Source organism: Limulus polyphemus, unplaced genomic scaffold, assembly GCF_000517525.1.
Source record: "Limulus polyphemus unplaced genomic scaffold, Limulus_polyphemus-2.1.2 Scaffold537, whole genome shotgun sequence".
Classification (NCBI taxonomy): Eukaryota; Metazoa; Arthropoda; class Merostomata; order Xiphosura; family Limulidae; genus Limulus; species Limulus polyphemus.
Window position 1 is genome coordinate 373661 of NW_013666147.1, and position 18747 is coordinate 392407.

Consider the following 18747-nt stretch of genomic DNA (forward strand, 5'->3'; position numbering starts at 1 on the left):
ACATCACAGATATACAGCCTAAATCTTCTATTAAGCATTATCATAATTAATTTCTATCACAACAAATACTTTATATAATAATATCCTTCTTTATCAGCTAGTTAAAAATATAATCAGAACTCACTACAAGAATTAACATAACCGTAGATCTATACATATTTTCTAAATATTTCAATGATTTATTTTTTTGTACCTCTGGTGGCTCAGCGGTATGCTTGAGGGCTTATAACACTAAAATTCAGGATTAGATCCCTGCATTAACTTCTTCTTTTTTTTTTACACATTGTACGATATTCAGCCACTCATGGTTAACTGAACCGTTTATACTAATCGATATTCAGTGCAAAGTAAAATATATTCAATCACCTATGATAGATAGATCCAAATAAGCATTGAGCAGCTTTTAGGACGTTAGAGTCAAATTATCCTAATCACATAGTAACATACGTAATAAAACAATCATTAATATAGAACCTTGTTTTTTTTTTATTTCGTTAAATGTTTTTTTTTGAATAATCTATATTCTTCAGTTGGCAGATAGTCCTAAAACCATAATAGTAATACTTCATTCGTTCGTTTAATTCCACATGTAATAACACATTATCCACAATCAGGCGTATCTTGACAGTCTATTATAAATTAGAATGAAAATTTCTTTAACCATACAAGAGTTTATGTGCAATGATGACCTTTCTCCCAAAATGTTGGAAGCACAATCAACAGCATCCTAAACGATTCATGTATTATCTTTGATTAGATAAGCACATTAGACTCGCTTGGTAACTTTCGAACTAAGACATTAAATAATGACTTATCTTCGGCTCAGTTGTATGATATTCAAAGTTGAACTTGCTAAGTTCTATTCCAACACGAACTGAAAACATTTCTATTATTTAGCTCACGAATAAAATAACTTATGATGTTTAGTTGAAATAGCAACCTCTGAATGCTTTACATCAATTGGCTCCTGGTTGTCATAAAGCGTTGGCGCATGGAGAATGATACCACACGTGCCTACGAGGACAGCTACTGTGAAGATCCAAAGAAATAGGCGGTCCAAAACCATGGCAACATACTTCCAATCCTCTTTCATCTGAATATAATATAATCATATATATATATATAATTTTTTCTGTCAACAAGTTTAAAAAAGTTTCAAATCAAAATACCGTTACAACAAAATATACATATTGTTACACATACATCCTTCGAGCTTTGTAGAGCTTCAAGAATGATAACTTAAAAATGAAGTTAAATCTAACTTGATCACATATAAGGCATTACAGAAACTTAACGACACTTTATTTGAACAGTTTGTAAATGTTACTCCAATGGAATGGCGTGTTGTAACAGATACGAAGTTTGGCAAAATTAGTATGTTTAGCACAAATATATTTGGTTCATGGCAAATTCGCCACCACCGATAGATTAAGAAGAGTTGGATTTGTTATAGCTATTTCCGAAGATGATTGTTTTATAACGGGGTTTGTGAACAAAATAAGACCAAATATACACATTTTGTGACTTCCATGGAAGTGAGAAAAAACAAACAAACTTATCAGCAGAACTTTTAGGACAGAAATGTGATATGAATTCATATCCCAAACCAAACAAGATCAACGCACTTGTTCACAAAGACAAAAACTGTGATTACAAAAGAGGGGCCTTCGACTCAAAACAAAACAATTGCGATAAAGCTGTATATCTCCCGATACCATTAGTAAGATAATATCCTAGAATTTAAATTTTAAACCTTAAAAAGATAACGTCTGTTTTCACGAGAAAGAGAGCTCAAAAATGGAATCACAGTAACTCCATTTGGCTACATTCATATAAAGTTCCCCAGTGCAGTTCCAGTGAACTTTTGTGCCTTTGATCTATTTAAAAGTAGTTTTAGAAGCTAACGTCTATTAGAGGGTCTGTCAAAAGTGTTTCCAGACGTATGGTCTGAGTTGACCTCGACTTCCTTCGCGGAAGCTTATTAAAGGGAAGTTTGGGTGTTGGGCAACAATATGTAATAATGACCATTAGAATGAGCACGATCGGCGATGGAGGAAGTAGTTCCAAGTGCAGCATCGTTCATTTAAAGTACGTTTAACCAAAGTAACATTATATGATAAATTATATGAAGTTTTCATAATTGGGGGTAATTTGAGGGTACAGTAAATTTAAATAGGAATTAATTTCAGAAAGTGTAAAGCTAATTAAGGGAATTTCCTTTCGGCACGAAAATGAGTAAATTATAAATGTCAATCTTGAGATAGCTATATTTGTATAAATACCTTCACGCGACCAAATCGTAGTAGTTAACTTGGTTATTATTCCCCCCCCCCCCACACACACACAGTGGCTCAGCGGTAAGTCTATAGGCTTCTGACGCTAAAAACCAGTTTTAGGTATGTGCTTAACACAGAAACATAAACACTTAGTTATTATGCTGGAGAAACTGTCTATTCAGTGTTACATAACTGCCTCCAGAGGGCGATAGAACATGATGTCTAAAACTGATTCATTTATATACTCGCGCTTGATCATTTTGGCAAATTATTGTTAAATGTTTGTTTTTCGTTGGTTTAGTGAACCTTTTTTCACAGTAAATTGGGCAAAACACAAATAATAACATCAACTTTTAATCTGTTATACTTATCACATTGTTGAATAAAATTAATATTGAAGCGGTAATGTTGAATCGGTTTTGAGGCTTGAATTGGGTTCCTTTCTAAGGGCAACGCATAATTAAATCCTGATCAAGGATCTTGTTCTTGACAGACGGTATTGATCTTACTCAAGAAGCTGCACGTATAGTAATATAGTTATTAACCTAAGTCTGCTAATTGTTATACGTAACAGCAAAGCTAAATAACTCTAACTCATTAACTTACACAATTTTAATACCATTATGAAACTGGGGATCATTAATACTATGTTAAAACCTAAGGGAAAATTTAACGATTTGTTGATTGTTCGTGATGAACCATCTGTATTTTTTAAGTAAGTCTCACATAAGTATTAAAAAAAAAGATTCAATCTGATGGTATGCACATTATGGTCCAAAAGTTCTGCATTAATATAAATAATGTTTTATATGGTGATTAATACTGGACTTTTACAGTGAGAAAAAACACGTTGTAATCTTTAATTAATTGCTTTTATAAGATTCAACTTTAACTTACAGATATATGTTCTTCATATCGTCGCGTGTGATCTGCTATAAAGTGGACAGACTCCATTGCTCTTTCAAACTCGGGACAAAAATGTAGTCTTCTGACTCCTGGAGGAGTTCTCTCCTGCTCCTGAATTATAGCTTGTTCTGACGTCATAGGGCTCCCCATCGTTGCAAGAGAACGAACACTAGGACCGTGTATTCGACAACCGGTATAATTGAGTTCGGGGGCATATTCAGTGTCGTAACTGTTTCTTCGAGGAAACGAATCCCTTTGTGAATTGTAATCACGGAGTTCTGTACCGTTGCAGGTCCGAATCATGACCTTCCTTGAGTCGGTGGAATTATCCGACGGTCTCCTGATGAGGAGAAGGCGAGGCAACATCTGCATAAAGACATGCTTCACCCAAGGCTTCATGCGGTGGGTGGATCTCGTGCGAAAGTGCACATTTAGTACCACAACGGTAACGCAGATAGACAGGGTGACGAGAATCATGGTGAAGAGCAGGTACTTGCCCAACAAAGGCACAGTTAACGACGTGGGTGGAATGATTTCCGCCAGAAGAAGGAAGAACACTGTCAGTGCCAACAGGATGGAAATACTGAGTGTCACTTTTTCCCCGCTGTCAGATGGCAGGTAAAACACCAGGACAGTCAGAAAAGAAATCCCCATACAGGGGATAATAAGGTTGACGGTGTAGAACAATGTCTTCCTTCGCATGCTGATGTTGAAAGTGATGTCAATGTAGGGTTCCTCACAGCACGTGTAGTACTTTTCGTTGCGAACAGCCGGAACTTCCAGTACGTCCCATTCCACGCTCAGGTAGAACTCACTCAAGTCAATCCCAATCTCGACCCGATTTGTCCCTTGAATTTCTTCCTTGTGTCGCAGGTCTACCTTCAGAAAAGAGAACCCAATAACTAAAAAACTGTACATGCTAAGCTCAGCAAAATATAACTAATTATACACAAATTACGATAGCAAAATTTAATCCTTTGCGCTTATCCGCAAGATTTAATAATATTCAAAATAAATAAGTAACTAAAAATATTTTGTGCAAAAATGAAGCTCCATGAAGATCCATGTTGATTCGAGTTACTCAAACTATTTTCGTGCGGTATGGAATTCAAGAGTAGCCTGTAATACATAATTATTATAGATCAATCTTTATATCCTAATAACAGTAAATAATAAACAGATAACACATGACAGAATTATGCGTATTTCTTGTTCTTCTACATATTATTTAATTAAGTAAAAGTTATCATACCGATATTCTAAGAGACATTGGGATTATAAGAAAAAACGATAAGCTGGATAAGAATCCAGGAGAGTAGAACAAGATAGATCAAGATTTAGAAAAACAATTTTAAAAATAATTATTTAACACATTTAAATACATGAGGTATATTGCAATGTGAGAATATATGGTAGAAAACAGTTGTCTATCAGAATAAACATAATTATAATTACCAAGATGAGAAGGAAACTAATTATTATATGAAATATTATTTATGAGTCCACCATACTTTAAACCCATCGTAAGTCCAAGATCCAAATTTCATGACACAGGTTTGTTTGTCAAAAGGGAAGTACTCAACGTCGATGATGCACGAACTTTTATAGATAGCTGGAGGCTTCCATTCAATCAGACCTTTGAAATTTACTTGGGCCTTCGTGGTTAGAGTAACTTCAAAGTTACCATCTGCACTGAAATATCAAAAAATATCTCACCGTCAAAATTCTGAGCTGAAATAGACACCGAATCATTGGAAGTTATTGATTATGATGTTCTTGTACAAAAGCAAAAACGAAGCCTCTCTCTCATCTCATTAAATGCATGTAAGATCTCTTAAATACCAGAATCTACTCAGACAGAGGACAGAATTAATTTTGGGCGTTAAAACGAATATTCTCATGAAAATCGAAACATTGGGAATATATATTTTTAGCATGAAGTACCGAGTTATCGTTCACTTACAAAATGTAAGAATTTTTAAAGTCACGGTCGAAATTAAACTTAATGGTTAATTGGAAACAAAAATGTTAGGTAAATTTGAACATGTAAAACATGTTTTGTGTAGTACATCATATTAGTCTGATCAGTTCGACTAGGAATCCAAGGGTTCATGTTCGTGACCCATTGCCACTAAAACGTGCTTCGCACTTTTGAACGTGGTGCGATAAAAAAGTGACAGTCAAATTCCATTATTCGATCAAACAAGAGTGCTTCAAGAGATAGCGGTAGGTGTTGCTGACTAATTACGTTCCCTCTAGCTTACCACTATTCACATGTAGCATTTGTGAGGCTTTTATAAAAAAATTCTGAAAGAAACAAACAAACATGTAAAGTTAAATATACTCAACTTTTCAAATGACTGTACAATAAGAATTTTTCCCTTTAGCGAATAGTTTACTTATTCTGAAAAAATGCAAAAAAAAACTTACAATGTAAGAAAGACAAACAAAACTGCTTAAAGTTTGATGTTGTATACTACCATGTTAACTACTTGCTTGCTTACTAGACTAACAGTGAAACTCAAGCGAATATAACTAATTCCCTCAATTTAATCTTGTGATGACGCTCATGATAATGATAAAAGTTTTGGCGCAGTTAAAAAATCGATTAAACTAGTGACTTTAAAAGGAGAAGGTGAACAGGAAATTAAATATATATATACAAAGCTGGAGCTTCTATACTTTTCATTTTTTTTTTTACAACATCTGAAATTAGTGTGTTCATTATGTTTCTTTATCGGTTTTACTCTCTTAGAAGTTTACCTTCCTCCGAGCTAATTCGTTGCCTGATCATTATATAAGTTGTGTGTAGATACTTCTCCGTATTAACACCTAGCTCGAGTAAAATGTAACATAAATTCTGATTAACATCATCGGGTATCATGACTTGCAAACACAATTCAGATTAGGTTTTGGAGAATTCATTCAATTAAACATGCACCAATCGCTTATACTTCTTCATTAACACGTGCCCAGTGCTTATAGTGCCAGACAGTAGATCTGAGGTTTTGTAGCTCGCGCCCCGTTACCGCCAAAAAATATAAATCGCGCTCCAAACTTTGAGGCTGCAAGTGAGTTATAAGGATAACAGTCAAATTCTAACTGCATTCCATCTTGTTTATCACTTGACAATTAGGGGCGGCTTGCTCAGGTAGCTTTGTGTGAAATTCAAACACATTCACAGATTACATTGTTAATCGTATAAAACGTTATGCACTTCAGGCAACTTCCAAATGTAGAGACGTGGAGTTCATTACTGTAAACCAACTTTCACTATATTTAGAGAAAAAAAACATACAATCGACAAAACACGCATGTAAATATCTGCTGAGACTTACTTATTATACAAAACAATATCAGGTCGCCAGATGTGATCAGAAGGCACGTGCAACATGTCTACCCCTCCGTATTCTCTTGGATCCCACTTAAGCTTGTAGTCCTCCCAGTACTGAAATATAAGCGGATGATACGTATTAAGTTTGCGTATTATAAAATATATGACAACTGGAAAAGTGTACAATACTACGGTAACGCGTTATTTAACAATTTAAAACGGAACACAGAAAAATGTCCAATGGCGTGTTTTTACAAAATTATGGCGTACTAAACAATAGCAGTCATTATTGTATATATCAGCTTACTGCTGTTCAACTGTATATCCAAGTACATCTTCACTGAATTTATCTGTCTCCTATTGTATGTTAGACTTTTCTAGCATCAGTTACAAATAATCATTTGGGGAAATTATCTAACTATTTGCATCCTTCTGATTCTCCTGTATTAAATATAGGCTGTTGCCCGATGTAAGTAGAACTCTTCTAACGTACTTGAAACCTTTCAGCATTAAATACAGACTCTTACTTGGTATGGTTATAGCTCTTCTAATGTATTTAAAACCATTAGTATTAAACACAGACTGTTAGTTGGTGTGGTTATAGCTCTTCTAATGTATTTAAAACCATTAGTATTAAACACAGACTGTTAGTTGGTGTGGTTATAGCTCTTCTAATGTATTTAAAACCATTAGTATTAAACACAGACTGTTAGTTGGTGTGGTTATAACACTTCTAATGTATTTCAAACCATTAGTATTAAACACAGACTGTTAGTTGGTGTGGTTATAGCTCTTCTAATGTATTTAAAACCATTAGTATTAAACACAGACTCTTACTTAGTGTGGTTATAGCTCTTCTAAGTACTTCAAACCATTAGTATTAAACATAGACTGTTACTTGGTGTGGTTATCGCTCTTCTAAGTACTTCAAACCATTAGTATTAAACACAGACTGTTAGTTGGTGTGGTTATAGCTCTTCTAATGTATTTAAAACCATTAGTATTAAACACAGACTGTTACTTGGTGTGGTTATAGCTCTTCTAATGTATTTAAAACCATTAGTATTAAACACAGACTGTTACTTGGTGTGGTTATAGCTCTTAAATATTTAAAACCTTTGAGTATTAATATTTGGTTTGCTTGTTGTTAAGCACAAAGCTACGCAATGGGCTATCTGCGTTATCAAAATCCGATTTTTTGCTTCATAAGCTCCCAGACTTACGCTCAACCACCGAAGGCTCAATACTATCGACAGACTATTACTTGGAGTGATTATAGCACTTCTAATGTACGTCAGGCCTTCCAGTACTAAATAAAGACTGTTAGTGTAATTATCTGTCTTGGAGTATTTTTCAAATCCTTAAATATTAAATACAGATTGATATATAGCGTAGTTATCTGTCTTGAGTATTTCAGAATTTTATGTATCAAATACAGATAATTCTTTAATATATTTTCTCTTTTATGTTGTAAAATCGAGTTTTTGGTATTCCTTACTGCATTTTATAGTCCTATAATAAGTTATAGAAAGTTTTAATACTATAGCAGATCAATTGACAGTCAAATAATTCAGAAATGGATGGTGCTAGAAAAGTAATTGTTAGTATTATGGGATGAGTTGTTGTTCACCTAACCTATGAGGTAACCCAAGGTCAACTAGAAAGTCATGTCTTTCAGAACTATTGCAAATATATGACTTTTGCTTTTATAAGAAGTGAAACATTCTAAACCAAATTTAACAACAACGTTTTACAACAACAACAGGCCCGGCATGGCCAGGTGGATAAGGCACTCGACTCGTAATCTGAGGGTCGCGGGTTCGAATCCCTCTCACACCAAACATGCTCGCCCTTTCAGCCGTGGGGGCGTTATAATGTGACGGTCAATCCCACTATTCGTTGGTAAAAGAGTAGCCCAAGAGGTTGGCGGTGGGTGGTGATGACTAGCTGCCCTCTGCTTACACTGTGTCTTACACTGCTAAATTAGGAACGGCTAGCGCAGATAGCCCTCGTGTAGGTTTGCGCGAAATTCAAAAAACAAACAAACAACAACAGTTATAGGTAGAAATGTATGTTAGGTAAACATTATAACGTAATCAAAGTGGTGGCAAACAATAAAAAATGTGTTTAAAGTATTGTCCTAATGTAAGAAATGACATTATAGCAGCTTCATAAATTACCAACAGCTGTTGTACATGAATAAACAATGTACACCATAAAATTATAGAATTGTATTTTTGATACATTTCCAGATTAATTCTTAAAATATATTTTGTTGTATTCGTCCACTTTCACTATTAACGAACTTCTCCTCTATTCTGGTGTGAATTGCCACCAGCATAACAGGAATAACACCCCATAATAAGTTATATGTGTGTGACGAGTACGTTATATTATGCTTGTACACGTATGCTTCAATAGAAGCATTTTTGAGACTTATTGATTCGAAAACTGGTAAAAAAAAAAGACGGATCTTAATAAACTGAAAAATAACGATGGATCTTGATAGCCTAAAGCATAACAATAGCAGCATAGTAAATTGATAGCATATTTCAATTTAATTGTTTAACCGAAACACATTTCAAAAAAGGTTTAATTTTCAACGAATATAATCTAGTTAAAAATTAAACGCATTATTCTTTTCCAGCCTATATGTTCAGTGCATAAAATATTTGATAATTATTAATTAGCTAAAAGTTATTAAACTGCCCTCTCTGTGGCTCCTTGATAAGGTTGTGCAGTTTTGCGTTTAGAAAAAAAAACTTTTTAAATAAAGCCCGCCTTCACTCACCTGTTCCACCCAAACATTCGTTGTCATTATTTGTTCCTTTAGGTTCTGTAAGAAACATAAAATAAAAAAATAAAGATTGTTTATTGTTTATCATTCAACTAGTTTAGATAACTTACAATGCCTGGTATTGTACTTAATTAGCGAAGTCAGCTACTAATGGATCATTGACTTTCAAAAACCTTAAGATGTTAATTTAAAGAAACCTAAGGAAACATTCATCATTCTATTTCTCTAAACTAAATTTTAAAAATTAGTTGTAATGTGAACTGATTCATAAACCGTAGACTGAAGTCATATCTGAGACAGAAAGCTAAGTTTATGTAATGCATAAGTAAATAATTAGGCTAACTAATTAATCAAATATATTTAAACTTAACGTGTAAGTTCGACTAATCCAACTGTAAATATATGAAGTTCGACTAATCCAACTGAAAATATATGAAGTTTGACTAATCTAACTATAAATATATGAAGTTTGACTAAACCAACTGTAAATATATGAAGTTCGACTAATCCAACTGTAAATATATGAAGTTCGACTAATCCAACTATAAATATATGATGTTTGACTAATCTAACTATAAATATATAAAGTTGACTAATCCAACTGTAAATATATGAAGTTCGACTAATCCAACTGAATATATATGAAGTTTGACTAATCTAACTATAAATATATGAAGTTCCATATATTTACAGTCCAATCAATTAAACTTATATACTTACAGTTCGATTAATCAAACTTCATATATTTATAGTTCGATTAATTAAACTTATATACTTACAGTTCGATTAATTAAACTTATATACTTACAGTTCGATTAATTAAACTTATATACTTACAGTTCGATTAATTAAACTTCATATATTTACAGTCCGATCAATTAAACTTATATACTTACAGTTTGATTAATCAAACTTCATATATTTACAGTTCGAATAATTAAACTTCATATATTTATAGTTCGATTAGTCAAACTTCATATATTTACAGTTGAATTAGTCACTTGCCTTATAGAACTATAATTATATAAAGTCTTACTAATGTTATCGTTAAATGAAAAGTCACCCTCTCCCCACCTCCGTGCGTGTGGTCAACCGTAAATAAGAATAGTTAAATCTTTAAAAAAAAAGAACCAAAACATAATCCTATCTGCACATATGCCCTGAGAAATATGAAAGCACCACCAAAAGTTACAAAAATAAAATCATGTGCGTCTGATGTAACATACCTAATGTGCTGCATAGGGAAACGACGTATCATGTACGGTAACCAACGCAAAGCAATAACAAGAGTAGAGAGATGTACTCAGATTTTCTACTTTTGAAATGTAAAACAGAAATTCGGTACAGTCATAATATCTGAGAAAAATTCACGGAATTCATTAAAGTTTCAGTTATGCAAAAAGTGATTAGTAAATTGTACTTAACATAGAATTCAAGAAACAATACGACGTAAGAACTCTCTTTTGAAAGGTGAAAAAGCAAGTCCATAAAATTTTACGATGTTGAAAATTTTTGAGTGTATAAAAAGTATTGAGCAGAATAAACGTGTTGTTCAATATTTCTTTTGAGTGGCTTTTTTATTAATTAATGAAAAAAGTTTCGTAATTGTGAATTCACAAATCTATGTTTTGTTGGAAAATATTATGAAAATTTCATTAAGAGGGCTTAAGTTTTAGTACAAATAAAATGCATTGGTCGAAAGAGTAAAAACAAAATCGAGGGTAAGGTCCAGTGGATAGACAGGTAAGTTTAGCAGCGTCAAGAAAACCTTGATAATTGCGTATGACAATATCGTATTTGTTTCTATGGAAACATGAATAATGTGAAAAGATTTAGCTTAGATATTCATTGTAAATGTTATTAATTACGGAAATAACAATTGCAGAGAAATCAACCTGAGGACTTGACAGGTTTGAATATTTATGTCACAGTCCTTTCCAAGAGAAATGGTATTCGTAAAGTGAGATTTTTCAAAGATACATAGCAAAACAACAACAAAAGACCTCGAAGAAGAATGCTTTCCGAAAATGCAGAAAACGTGCACAGCAAACTGTTAAAGTCAACATCAGGTTCTGAAACCATACTTCAAGCAAGAGTAACTTCTTTAACTGCAAAGTTAGGAATACGGCAAAGAAAGAGAGTCCTCTAGCTCAAACAGTCATTGGAGTGAAGATGAATATATTTCTTGGTTACGTTGGTAACAAATGCTCATAAGTGAAAAGTTCATAAGTTTCTAGTCATGACTCGAGATCAGCGAAACCGGTATCACAACAATGTATTCAACAACAGAAATCTCTTCTATAATTTCACATGAATATATACAAATACAGTTGTGTGACGCCGCAAATTCCAACTGTGACGAAACGTATGTCACATAACGGGCCTACTGAAATCTCTTCTATAATTTCACATGAATATATACAAATACAGTTGTGTGACGCCGCAAATTCCAACTGTGACGAAACGAGTGCCATGTTAACGGCGAATTCCCCACCATTCGACGGTGCAACACATGTACGGATATTTTATGGTCAGTAGGCCGTTATGTGACACTCGTTTCGTCACAGTTGGAATTTACGGCGTCACACAACTGTATTTGTATATATTCATGTGAAATTATAGAAGAGATTTCAGTAGGCCCGTTATGTGAAATACATTCCGTATTCTTGAAATGATTCGAAAAATTAAGTTTTCAAGTCTTCTAAGCCGTGAGAGTAACAAACTTCTCTAACTACTACTCATTTGAGTTCCTGAAAGACATGTGTTCTCCAAATAACGTATTGGTTAACATTTGATTTTATTCCTATTTTTAAAATATTCCTCATGGTCATTCCTTTAAACAATGTGCAAGTCTGTACATAATAGCTTATTTAATTGATGTTCAGATAAACGGATAGATGTCACTGAACCCACACCCATAGCACAGAATAGAATGGCACATTCCTGTAAAACTGGGTTTTATAGTCAATGTATTTTGTCCCTTGTATTTATTATATGTCTTGTTTATAAACTACTTAGCCTTAGAATTCTTTCTTTTTAATGTTTTGTTATAGAAATTATGCAAATGATATTCCTAGCAATTCTCAGATTAAAAATGTCATTTCTGCAGTGAAGAATAAATATAAAAAGGATGGTATAATGCCCAGTATAGTACCACCATAGTGTAATCCATATAGATTTTATCATGTCGTATTTTCATTAATATTTTTTTATTTTCGTTTTAGAAATTGTGTCGAGCTTCATTTATCGAGATCTATCGAAATAATTCTAAATCACCGGTTTCAGGAATGACCCTCCAGTTGACCATACTAAAGGATGTTGGACTGTCTTGTGTTACAGGTTTTAAAACGTAGTTTTACAGAAAGTAAGCATAAAATTATTTATGTTAATAACCTAGAAATTTATATAAATAGAACAAACATTTAAAAGGCACGTATGATTTATTAAGTGAGCAAAATTTGTCGTTTATTTAAAAACCGTTTTACTTCAACTAAGACACTAATTTGTTAAAATGCTCATAAGTTAAATAGTGCAATACATGATTCACTTTAGTTAAGGTTTGTTTGTTGTTAAATACAAAGGTACATAATGGACTACCAACTATGCCCATCACAGGGATCGAAATCCGTATTTAACGTTATTTAGTTAAATAAAACAACTTAATGATTTATCATAATAAGTGCAAGTATACGAAGTTTGGAAACAATCTTGTAACCTAGATTTTGAATACTTTAATATTGTTCCTAGTAGAATATTTAACACCAGATAAGTGTTTGGAGTTATCACTTTCCAAGTCAGATCCGATATAATAATTTAATTTACAGTTGAAATGTGGGAGGAAAACAGTGACATAAAACAGGTTTACGCCATACTAAAACTGTTTTAATCTTTTTGTCCTGTTATTAGTACCATCTGCAAGCTAACTGAACAACGTTTAACAATTGAAAACGTGACCTGTATGACACGTGATGTCAAAGCATCACGATAATGTAACAAAACAATGAACGAATACATAGTCCACAGATTATATAATATGTGTGAAATATAAGAATGATAACACATATTACAATCGTCGAATTAAATATATTAATAACGAAGGATTTCCTTTTTTCCAATTTATATTTAATTCGACGATAACTGTGAAATATTCTTTATAACTTTTATATTTCACATGCTAAGGATATTTTTTTCTTTTGTTGTAAAGCACAAAGCTACCTACTGCTCGCCCACTTTCAATGTGTAAATTTCTGTATTTATTATTTTTAATGTTTATTGTGTCCAGCTCAAAAATAATGGTATAAACTTCCAGTAAGCATTGATAACGTAGATTTAACACAGCAGACAATAATTCGTTTAGTTACAATACACAATAAGACCATCCAGAGAAGAGTGAGGTATAATTCGTTGTTTCTATTCATTCAATATAAAATATACACGTGATGTAGAGAATTTCCATTTTTAATTATCTGGTTCATCTTCTTTTTCGTAATCTAGTTTAAAAAGTTCATCTTCAGAAGGATTATTCTAACTCTATAGGTCATATCAGCTTACAAGGGCAAAAAATATTTTAACTAAATAGGTCACACTAGCTTTGTGGGATTGTGAAATCGTCAAATTACCACAGAGCCACTTAAATAAAACAACTTCATGAAATAAATAAATCGGGTGTACTTCAACAATTCCTGGTGAGGCGTTATGGGTCCAGGTTTGTTAGTGAGGGCTTGGACTTCAACTGACTGGAGTTGTTTATTACTGCTTTGGATATCTGGTCTAATATATATATATATATGTAAGCCAGTTATCAACTTGTGTATTTGTAACGTTAATATTAAGAGCCATTTTTAAGTTGAACTATTCTTATTGATTTTTTGAGGGTATACTTGAAAAATGTTTTTATTTTCTCAGTGTGTGATTGTTTTTCTTTTATGGTGAAAGCTGAAGTTGGTGAACAAACCTCGCTGAAGGAAGGGTGAAAGCTCCCGGATTACTATTATTATTTTTGTTTTTACAAAACTCCAATCCGTCATATTTTGATGAGTCATGTAAAGCTAGTACATATATATATATATATGTGTGTTGATGAGTCATGTAAAGCTAGTACATATATATATGTATGTGTGTTGCATTCACATACATCTCTGTATATAACAGCTTTCTGTGTATAGTTTATATAATTAGTTTCACTTGTATAGTTGCACAGAATGTACGTTTACTTATCTCGGTGAATAGTAAAAATGTGTTGAAGTTTTTCGCTTAACTCTTCGTAGAAAGAAATATTTGAGTTTTTTTTCTGTTGTCATGTTATTTTGACAAAAAAAAACCGTTTAAGTTTTCATATTGTTAGCAACTTTGGAGGATAACTATTACTCTTGATAACTGTTGTAAGATGGTTGCACATCCCTAGAATTCTACTAAATTAGCATCTCAAAGCTCCGATCTTGATAGACTGTGTATCAGAAAAATTACAATTCAAATATCTGCTACTATGGGTTTGTTTACGTTGCACTTTAATAGACACCCTGCACCCATTCTAAGCAGTTAACAGAAACAGAAAACAAAGTTTCACTTCGCTCTTAGTTTTCATTGCAAATCGAATGTAGGTTTTTTTCGGTTGTTATGGTGGTCTAGAAGGTTTGGATGTGTCTCGTTCTCATGAGGTCATATAACTAAAGTGTTGTCACATGTTTTACCGAAATGCCAGGTTTTAGTGTTAAATTCTTTCCTCGAATAATCCCATGTTAAATTTACACAGTATTGGGAATAACGGTGAACGCGTTGGTAGTCATACAAAAAGTAATCACTATCCCATCTACAATAACTAGATTTCAGACGTGGATTTCAATCTTGGTTAATAGAGATGGGTGAAAACTTGGTCTTGTTTGTAAGGGTATCATCTTCTAGCTTCTTTAAGCCAATACAGACATTAGTCTACCTACTACTGCATCCTTACTTTTGTTTAAAATATGTACAAACGTTTTTTTGATTCGAACAATATAGTCCAGTAACATAAATAACAAATAACACCAGCAAGAGTTAACAAGTAGTAAAACAAAACAACAACAACAAAACAGAAAAAAGGATGTTTTGCACAGATTTTAGTTGACAGTAGATTTACTATACACTCTAACTTATAGTTTATGTTATTTCCAAGTTACATATTTATTGAAAATTACATTCAAAACCTTAGCATATTTTATGTATGACTTTTAACCACAGAGAATTACAACTAATTTATTTTATCTTAAATCATCCAATTATTATTATATATATAATATTTAACTTTAAACTACTTTTTAGTTTAGTTTATTACAGAACACATGAGCGTAGCAACTCAAACAAGGTTAAACAGATTTTCGAATATAATAATAATAATTTTATATGAATGCCAAAAATATTAATAAAAAGTATATGTTTTTTAAGGATAAAATCAAATAATGATAAAATATATAATACTTCATCTTCTTAAAGATAAACAACTTTAAAATTCTATAATGGTAACATTTATCAGTTTATCTCATTTGTATTTAAATTAATCGGACAAATCTGAACTGTTCAGCATAACTGATGCGCTTGGTTAGGATAAATTCTGGTATGGAATCCAATATTTAAAAGTGGTACATGAATTTAACATCTGATAAGGAATCCAATATTTAAAAGTAGTCTATGAATTTGTCAGTTTAACATTTGGTAAGGAATCTATTTTTTCAAAGCCATAATTAGCCATCAGTTTTAAAACTAAGGAAATTCACGCAGATTATGCACTTGAAGAAAGTTGCATAACACGATTTATATACAAGTAAAAACATAATAGTAAACATAAATGAGAGAATCTTATTAAAATTACAAAAAGTTACATAGGTGAATATGAAATTGACACTTAAATTCAAATATATTTCATACATTTTTATGTGACATTGACAACACGGCTATGTCAGAGACATTAAAGTCGAGGCATAACCATCCGTAATTTTGAAATGCTCATCAAAGCAACCAGTCAGCAGTACTCGTCACCTACATTAAATAGCAGGATTGGTGACACTGAAAGTGCGAAGGGTATTTAACAGTTTATCACATGCTGGAACCTTGGACCTTCAGATCTGCAGCCCGGCACGATTACCACTAGGTTATGCACGACACATGTTTAAAATAGCGTAGCATAAGAGAACAGTTCGGTTAAATTTGGTGCCAAATCTTATATGAAGAACGTGCAGGGTGTATAAAATATGGCCCTTAAAGGTTGAAGCATCGTATTGGAAGAGGAAGCTGACATAAATTTTATCTACTTCTATCAATAGATCAAATAGTGATTGAATTTCGTATCAGTAGTGGTAGCCAAAAAAAATCTGATTGTCTGTTGGGTTTTATACAGATAACTTCGTGTTGTTCTTGATTATTGTTCCTTATTGTAATTTAATTGAAGGAAGTTTACAGGACTGTCCAGAGTGGCCTGGTGTAAAAGGTCCTTATTACATTATCTTTTGATAATAGTACGTGCCCATAGTTTGTTGGTTTTCAGTCACTATTGGTGTGAATTAAGTTGAAGGTCTTATATTTCAATTCATATTTTTTAGTTTTCTCATCGCTCTATAGTGTTTTTGATCAGTATATTGGCTTGGCCAATTTATATTATTTTGCTTCTTCAATAATAGCGATATTTCTTGCTCTAAACAGACATATTGCGATTTATATTTCATTCGTTCCTCGTGTGACTTGTCTTTCTTTCTCCCTTATCTATCTTTTCTGGAACTTCTTAGAAATTCTTACTTTATATTATAGTTTTTAACAGGGGTGTGTGGCCTAATGGTTAGCGTGTTGATCAGCGAATCTGAAGGTCTAAGGTTCGAGCCGCGATATGACTCCCTAAATGCTCCGCACTTTCAGTAGTATAGGGGTATAACTATTACAGTCAACCTCACAATTCTGTTAAGGGTAGACGCGTAGGCGACGGGTGCTGATGACTGGTTGCCCTTCCACTGATCAACAGTTTTAAGTTAGGGATGGCTGTGTCTGAAGCTTGGGGTCTCTGACCTGAGTGCTAAGCCCATTGCGTATTAGGCACCTTTCAGGTAGAAAATATAAAATAGGTATTTGGTAGTTTATATTTTATCAATAAATTCTTGAATGTATCTAAGATTGTAGTAAACTGTGACTTCTAGTAACTTTTAAAGTTAGTTGAGATTTTATGTAATACAGTCAGATGTGTAGGTGTGAAATACTTTGTTCTTGGACTTATTGGTATTAATTTTGATGGACGCCTAGGGTTAAATATAGATAACTGAATTAACAAACATACCTCTGATTAGTGTTTCTATTGCATTTTGCTCGATGAGAAAGTATAGAAAGAAATTGTAGGTTTTTCTCAAACGTAAATGGTACAAAAGGAAATAGAATTAGTGGATTACACGATAGGGGAGAGGAGGAGGGAAGCTGAAGAATTTCAGTTCATGTGAACCACCAATCTTATGTACTTAAGCACGTGTGGGTAGTGGAAATGCTGTTAAAACGATATTATCAAATTAACTAGAATTCAACCGAAACCAAAATTATAAAAGTATTGAAGACCTAAGACTATTCTTAGATCAAGCAAGACGTTTTTTTATTCTTCTTGACTCTTAATCACCAGATAAATGTTTTAGCAACAATATATATACATCATCCAAAAATATATAGTAGAAAGCTCAAAAGCTCTAGTGACTTGTTATCCTTTGTGTACAGACGTTGAATTCTTTAGATTGAAACAAATTTGGAGCCTTATCATGAACTTAGAATTGGGGATAATATGATTCATAAGTGAACTTAGTATTATCGCATTGCAAGCTGACTTTTCTTCAGTTCGAGTTACAAGTTCTTGTATATTTCTACCACTGAAAGTTATTTCAGAACCGAAAGAAATGAAAAGTTTTCGCGTCTTTCAAGGTACTTATGAAGATTTTCATGTAGAATATATAGCTAGTTATATACTATAAACTAAGAAAGTAAAAGTAAAAAGAAAATAATTGTATTAGAAGGTATACATTACTGGATTGAATACATCTTGTCAAAAGATATTGAAAATTTAATAAATGTATTAATTTGTTTGTTAGCGTCAATATGTTCTTCAATCGATGTCGTCACTATTCATAAATCTATAGCCGAAACGAAAATCGAGTACTGAATAAGATAACAAAGGTATTTTATTCTGATACCCAGTTACACCTGGGTCACATAAGATAGAACATGGACACCGAAATTGTGGAAAATTTAATCAACTTGATCTCTTTTTAGCTATCTATGTAAATCTAAATATATACGTACATATATACGAATATATGATTTGTGACTGAACGTAATTATAATTTCAATCTACTGTAAATACTGCCCGGCATGGCCAGGTGGTTAGGGTACTCAACTCGCAATCTGTGGGTCGCGGGTTCGAATCTCCGTCCCACCAAACA

The 18747-nt window shown here is 32.8% G+C and overlaps 1 protein-coding gene across 1 annotated transcript in view; it reads right to left on the reverse strand.

Annotated features, from left to right (window-relative positions):
• Nucleotides 1-254: 254 nt before the first annotated feature.
• LOC106458953 (acetylcholine receptor subunit alpha-like) overlaps nt 255-18747 on the reverse strand; it is a 65039-nt gene continuing 46546 nt past the window's right edge. Inside the window, exons 3-7 of the mRNA XM_013918522.2 lie at nt 9308-9352; nt 6521-6630; nt 4694-4874; nt 3174-4061; nt 255-1093 (exon numbers count right to left, since the gene is read on the reverse strand). Coding sequence (XP_013773976.1) covers nt 899-1093; nt 3174-4061; nt 4694-4874; nt 6521-6630; nt 9308-9352 — 1419 coding nt within the window. The 3' untranslated portion in view covers nt 255-898. The remainder of the gene's footprint in view (nt 1094-3173; nt 4062-4693; nt 4875-6520; nt 6631-9307; nt 9353-18747) is intronic.